This window comes from Panthera leo, chromosome A2 (assembly GCF_018350215.1).
Source record: "Panthera leo isolate Ple1 chromosome A2, P.leo_Ple1_pat1.1, whole genome shotgun sequence".
Classification (NCBI taxonomy): Eukaryota; Metazoa; Chordata; class Mammalia; order Carnivora; family Felidae; genus Panthera; species Panthera leo.
In genome coordinates, this window is record NC_056680.1 from 1,796,643 (window position 1) to 1,803,506 (window position 6,864).

The 6,864-nt window shown below is 64.1% G+C and overlaps 1 protein-coding gene across 1 annotated transcript; it reads right to left on the bottom strand.

The window, feature by feature from the left end:
- Window positions 1-3,113: 3,113 nt before the first annotated feature.
- DIRAS1 (DIRAS family GTPase 1) lies at window positions 3,114-6,599 on the bottom strand. Its single transcript, XM_042927919.1, has 2 exons — window positions 6,519-6,599; window positions 3,114-3,885 (listed from the first exon to the last, which is right to left on the bottom strand). The coding sequence occupies exon 2, from the start codon at window positions 3,815-3,817 to the stop codon at window positions 3,221-3,223; it is 597 nt and encodes a 198-aa protein (XP_042783853.1). The 5' UTR covers window positions 3,818-3,885; window positions 6,519-6,599; the 3' UTR covers window positions 3,114-3,220.
- Window positions 6,600-6,864: the final 265 nt, after the last annotated feature.

Below are 6,864 nucleotides of genomic sequence, written 5' to 3' on the forward strand. Positions count from 1 at the left end.
TACCAAAATTTTAGGAAAGACAAGATCTGACGTTGCACTCGGACCAGCCAGGAGCTTTGCTTCTCCCAGGCCCTGACAGATCCTGTCTTTATTTAAAACATCGGTATGTTTTCACCACGGTTTCCTTTGCATTAAATACTGCTTTGACATATGTATCTCCATGGCTGAGTTCTTGGCATCCCCCACTCAAGTTCTGTGCTCCTAGCGAGTGCCTCAGTCTTCTCACCCTCATCTTGCCCCTGCTCGTAAGTTTGCAAACTCTGCCCCAGGCCAGCATTTAGCAGATGGGGAAGCTGGGGCCCTGCGGATTCCTCCCCGTGTGAAAGGCGGCTCAGTGCACCTGCTCATTCCTCACAAGTGGCTGCAGTGAGGATGGGCTCCAGCAGCGCCTGTGAGGTCTCTTGTGGGGGGGGCCCCCCCGGGGGGAATGCTGAACTGTCTTCGTCGCAAACGTTCGACCTCTTCCCACAGCCCCTTCCTTTGTCCCCACCCTTCACCCCCATCCCCCACCTCCTCCATCCTTCATCCCTCACCTCCTCCTCCTCACTTGCCCCCATCCTTCACGTTTCCCATCTTTTGCAGGGCTGCCTCTCCCCCCCCCCCCAAAGAAAGGACACTGATGGGGAATGCAGGATCGACTTCTTTATTGCAGGAAGACTATTTCTAGAGCAAATGCTACACAGACCCCACAATGGGGGGCAGGGGGCACCCACATGCGGGGGGGGGAGAAGGGGCAGGGGTGGAACCACAGCAAGCATGACCTGGCACGGTCCCCAGGACAAGGGATGCCCAGGCAGGAAGGGCCAGCAGCAGGCGCAGGCTCCTACCCCTCCTGCTGCAGGATCCCTCCCCCCAGGGAACCAGTGCCTGGGGTGGGAAAGGCCTGGAGGTGGGCGGGGTCTCAGGGAGATTGTGCTATCAGGGTGTGTCCCTGAGAAAGGGCTGCAGACACCTGCCCGGCAAGGCCCAGGAAAAGCTCCCAGGGTGGGGGTGGGGGGAGCATCACCAGATGCTGATGGGCCCTGGACCCGCCACAGGATGAAGGAGCCCAGCTGTGCCCAGGCAGGATGCTGCCAGCTCTTCCAAGGGCCCGTCCACGTGCCAGGCGGTGACACACACATGCACACACACACTCCCTCCCTCTCTACACAGTGTGCTCAGTAAACATTTGTGGAGTCACACGGACACAGGGAAAGTCAAACACGCTGCTACCAAGATGGACACGAACAGTCCCTCTTGCCTACAAACAGTCCCCACGTGGTCGCACGACTGTCCAGCCACAGGGCCTTTCTCTCTCACACGTGCGCACACACACACAGGTCAGTCCCAACGCTGCCAGCAACCCCAGGTTGAGACCCATGTGGCGAGGAGCCGAGGGTGGCTCTGGCTGTCGTCCAGCGAGCCACTGAGCCCCTTGGTCCCGCGACAGCAGAAGACTGAATGTTGCCAACAGCCGTGTGAGCTCGGGAGCGCACGGTTCCCCACTCAGCCTTCAGATGAGACTGCAGCCAGCCCGTGCTCCGATCGCAGCCTCGTGAGGTCCCGAGTAGGAGACGAGGTGAGCCACCCCCAGGCTCCTGACCCACAGGGATGGAGGTGATAAACGTGTGTTGTTTCAAGTTGCTGATTTGTGGCCATGTGTTTGTTAGGCAGCATCATCTGACTGATACAGAGTTCGAGCCGAGAGCCACCTTGCTACAAAGTCAGACAGGCCTCGTGTTCCTCAGGCAGAACGAAACGGTTTACAGATACTGTCCTATGAACCACGTCCCCCGCTCCCCCAAATACGGTCACTTACAATCACACTTACGCTGGTACAAAGGTTCCCACCAACACAAATATCCACTCCTATGGACGATTGCACTGCCCACCCCTACGTGTAGCCTACACCATCATTACATACACAGACTATCACAGTAACACCCTACCCGAATGACAGCCACACACACACACACAAACACACACGAGTGTACGCGTAGACACAAGCCATCTGCCCGTCCACGCCAAGTTGCACAAATGCACCACCCATGGTCACCGCACCCGCCCCCCCAGGCCTACGGCCCACTTCATGGCTTGTCAGACACAGTCCCACGGGGTCCCATGAGTGTGGCGTTATCTAGACAGTCTGGAGCACTCAGAGTCTCCTGGTGGAGGTAAAGCCCTGACCCCAGGAGACGCGCCTTCCTGGGCAGACCCCCTCTCTCTGGGGCACAGCTGGGGGGAGACAGACTCTGCCTTGAGCCCCCTCAGATCCTGCTGGTGCTGGGTCCAGCCGCCTGCCCCTGGATGGGGCCCCGGGTACCGCCTCCCCAGCACCCCATGTCCCCCTGCCTGAGGCTCGGTGGTGACACACTGTGCCAGTCTGTGGGCCGCTGTCTGGGGACACCCTCCATATTCACGCTGGACAGTCCCCTTGGGTTGTGCTGTGGCCATGGGCCAGTCCTAGGCCTCCCCTGCCTGCACCCCAGCCTCACCTCAGGCTGGGCGAGCAGCGGGACTCCAGGCTGGCGGGGTGCTGCCGCAGGCTCTGTGGTTATTGCCTGGTGGCCTGAGACCCATCCTGCAAGCCTCCCCCCCCCGCCCCCACCCCCAAACCGAGGCTGTGGGGACAGAGGTGAGGACTGATCTGGGACCTGGGGTGGGGGCACAGGCCAGAAGTCACGAAGGGTGGAGCAGGGGCAGTGTATATTAAACACCAAAAAGGAGGAACCGAACTCTGAGGTCCATGTGCATTTCAACTCTCCCCCCCGCCCCCAGCAAGGTCACAGTGATCTAATGGGGGAGACACAGGTCTGGCTCGGGGCACCCAAGGGAAAGAGACAGAGATGGGCAGAGACAGGGGAGACCTGGCGTCCTCAGGCTCAGCGGGGACGGGCAGCTTCCCCATTTTCTCATGTGCGGATCCAGGGGGCCACCTCCAGCACTTGGCTTTGGGGGGTGCAGACAGGGCTGGGGGGCAGAGAAGGAGGGAAGGCAGAGCCGTGCGGCAGAGCCAGGTTGGAGCCCCAGACCTGCCGTGGGCTCACTGGGGCCTCGGTTTCCCCCCCGCAGAGGTGTTGGATGAAGGAAGGGAAGAAGAGAGATGAGAGGGAGAGAGAAGGAGAAGGGGGAGGATGGCGGGGAGGATCGAGGGACGGGAGCGGAGGGCTGGAGGAGGAGGAGGAGGAGGAGCAGGGGCTTTGGGAGAGGCTTGGACCGGCTGGTGGCGGGCGTTCCGGGCTCACATGAGGACGCATTTGCCCTTGACGCGGTCTGTCCTCTTCTGTTTGCTGGAGCGCTTGCCGTCGATGTTCAGGCTCATGTTTCGGCGCGTCTCCAGCGTCAGCAGCTCCTGGAAAAGCTCCTTGACGTTGTAGTTCATCTTGGCCGACGTCTCCATGAAGGCGCACTTCCACTCCTGGGCCACGGCCTGGGCCTCGCGGGTGTCCACCTCCCGCTGTGTCTCATCGCACTTGTTGCCCACCAGCATGACGGGGATGTCCTCTACGCTGCCCTTGATCTGCACGATGAGCTTGTAGATGGGCCCCAGCTCCTCCAGGGACTGCTTGCTGGTGATGGAGTAGACCAGGATGAAGGCGTGGCCCTTGGAGATGGACAGCCGCTGCATGGCCGGGAACTGGTGGCTGCCCGTGGTGTCGGTGATCTGCAGCGTGCATACGCTCTTGTCGCAGCTGATCACCTGCCGGTAGGTGTCCTCGATGGTGGGGATGTAGGTGTCCCGGAACGTGCCCTTGACGAAGCGAAGCACCAGCGAGCTCTTGCCCACGCCGCCCGCCCCGAACACCACCACTCGGTAGTCGTTGCTCTGTTCAGGCATCTTCCACGCGGTGGGTGGGGGTCAGGGCCGGGAGGGCTCGTGCCAGCTGCTAGAACCCCAGACCGACCCTGCACAGAGAGGAGTGTCAGGCACAAACGGCCACAGGCAGGGGGGGGGGGGGACAGCTCTGGGCCCCTGGGGGTGAGGTGATACAGTACAAGGGGCGGCTTCTCAGAGGAGACGGCGCTTCTCCCGCATCCTGGGAAGGCCCTCTGGTTGATTTGGCTGACTTGGCAACTCTAGCCTGCAGGCAGGCTTGGAGCCAGCCTCCTTCGCTCGCTTCCCAGCCCCGACACAACCTGGGGCCCAAGCTCCTTCCCAGGGGACCCTGGGCTGGAAGAGGTGCAGGGATGCGGCGTGCAGTGCACGAACCTCTTTCCGCACCTGCACGTCCCCCTCCCCCAGGCTGCCCTGGCTTCTCCTTCCCTTCCTAGCACGGCCGTGAGTTCTTAGAAGCCAGCAGACCTGGCTCTGTGACCCTGAGCCTCAGTGTCCTCTTCTGTGAGGTGGGTGAACTGGTGCCTCTCTCCGACAACCACAGGCTTCCTGCCCTTCCCCCAGCCCAGAGGTCCCTGAAGCTCACGGGAACCGCGTGTCTTTAACAGGCCTGTCCTCTTGGGCCCGGAAGTGACAAACCTGGTGGCCCAGGGAACTTGCACTGCAAAGCCGCTCCCCTCTTATCCCATAAGTGCGGTCCTGATGCTGGACGTCCAAGAGTCACAATCTTGCAAATCGTGGCCCTGATTTCTGACAGCAGCCCAGATTGGAGGTGAGAAAACTAAACTGAGCCCAGAGAGAAAGGTCCCCCCTTCCTGCACTCTGCACCCAGAGGATAGTCTGGCCTGTCCTGGCCTCCGGTTCGGGTCTGCTGTTGTCTGTAGGAACAGAACCTCCTGAAAGGGCATCCCCCTATCATCTCTCTCCGCACCTGTAGTCAGAGAGGTCCAGTGGCCTCAGGAGCTCACACAGCACAACAATCCCTGAAAGGATGGAGGTTGGGGGGAGAGCCCTGGGCTGGGGGTGGGATAGCAGAAGGCCTGTCCCCAGCCTGTGTCCTTACTTAGGAAAAGCAGGACACCCCTTCCCTTCTTTCTTCCCAGCTGTCTCTGAGGGTCCCTGAGTACAGAGGTAGGTCCGCAGTGGGAGAGAGGAGACGTAAGATCGCACCTGGACCAAGTCACCTCCCTCGGGTGTGTAGGGGTGTAAGACCAGGTGGTGAGAACCCGGGAAGGTCAGCCGGGGCCCCCAAGCCGTGGTTTTGTCCTCTGTGAATGTGAGCAGGCACGCTGCCTGCTCCACAGGTTGCTGGGGCGAGCACTGTGGGAGCCGGATAAAGCCCATGGCCAGGCTCCCGGCACACGGGGGCTTCCGGTAAAGATGGGCAGTCATAACTGTCAATCACCAGGGCTCAGGGCAGGTTCTGAAGGACCACAGGTACCCGGTTCGCCAGAGACAGAACGATAAAAGTAACAGCAGACACATACCCCACTCACGTGCCAGGCCTGCCTCTACAGGCTTCCCAGTACTACCTCCTAGTAGACTGGATAGGCATGGGGTGATGTGCACAGCAATTCTCACCATTGGGAGCCGGCGGCGGGGGAGGGGGGTGGCGAGGGGCACCGGCCAGCTCGGCAGGCACTGCCCTTCCCCGGGTGGGCACCCAGAGAAGAGGGCACGTGAGTGTGCAGCCAGGCACCGCCATGACTGGCTGGGAGACCCAGACCGCCCTTGTCCTGCTCCGGGTGCAGACCCCCTGGCAGGACTCCAGGCCCCTCAGCATGGTGTCCTCTAGAAAGGGCCCTGCGACCCCGGAGTAGGAGCCCCCATTCAATAACCCGTGCCAGGCACCTACCTTGTGCTGTTTGAATCTCACCCTCTTCCTCCTCCTGCGGGGTGGGGGTAGGGGGCACGGCAGGAGGCTCCAGGGGTGGGGGGGACTAGCTCAAGGTCACAGAGCAGAGCAGGATTTGAACTGGGCCCTGGTTGGCTACACAGACCTCCTCCTGTGCAAGGCAGCCCTCCCCAACACTCCTGGGGCCAGGAGAACAGGCCGGGGCCCAGGGGAGGGCACAGGACACACACACACACACACACACACACACACACACACACACACACGCACGCACGCAGCAGGGCTCAACCAAATGGGGGGAGGGGTCTGGCTTAGGGACCTAGGGGTTGGATGACAGGGGGCCTGAGGGAGGGGAGGCACACTCAGGGGACCGGCCCACGGGGCTCCCCTTGGCCAGCGGAGGATCTCAGTGGTGGGGGAAGGGCCCGACCAGGGGAGGGGCTCCCGGGCGAGGGGCTTGGTTCGGCCGAGGGGCGGGAAGCTGAGCCGGTGCTCCGCGGGAAGACGGGCCCAGGGCCCAACCGGCCCCGCGCGGAGGGGGCTCTGACTGAGCGGGACCGACCCACCCAGAGAGGGGGCCCGCGCTGGACCTGGGGGAGGGGCCGGCTTGGCCGAGGGGCGCCCGGCAAGTACCGCGGGGGCGGGAGGGCGCGGAGGGGGAGCTGTCCAAGGTGGGCGCGCCGAGGGCCGGGGCCCCTCGGATCTGGGGAGGGGGCTCCGGTGGGGGGGCCGCCGGGAGGAGGAGGGCCCGGCCCCGCGGCCGGGAGGGTGGGGCTCGGACAAAGGAGGGGCGCGCGCGTGGGGGGGCGGCGGGGCCCGGCGCCCCGGCCCCCCGCCCCGGCCGCCTACCTGGGCGCTCGTCCTGCGGCGCCGCCGCGGCTGCTGCTGGCCGGCTCGTGTCCGCTCGGGCGCCGCCGCCCCCCGCGCGCCCGCCGCCCGCCCGCCCGAGCCGCCGCCGCCGCCGCCGCCGCCGCCGCGCCCGCGCCCGTCCCCGCCCGTCCCCGCCCGCCGGGCGCCGCGCTCCGCCCCTCCCCGGGGACCCGCGCCCGGCCAAGGTCACCGCCGCGCCGACCCCCGCCCCGCGCACACGCGCCCCTGCCGGCGCACCGGGGAGCCGCCGGGCCGCGGGGGCGCCGTGGGGTGGGGTCTGCCTCCGGGGGGCCCCTGCGCCCCAGGGTCACCCCGGAGCCAGGAG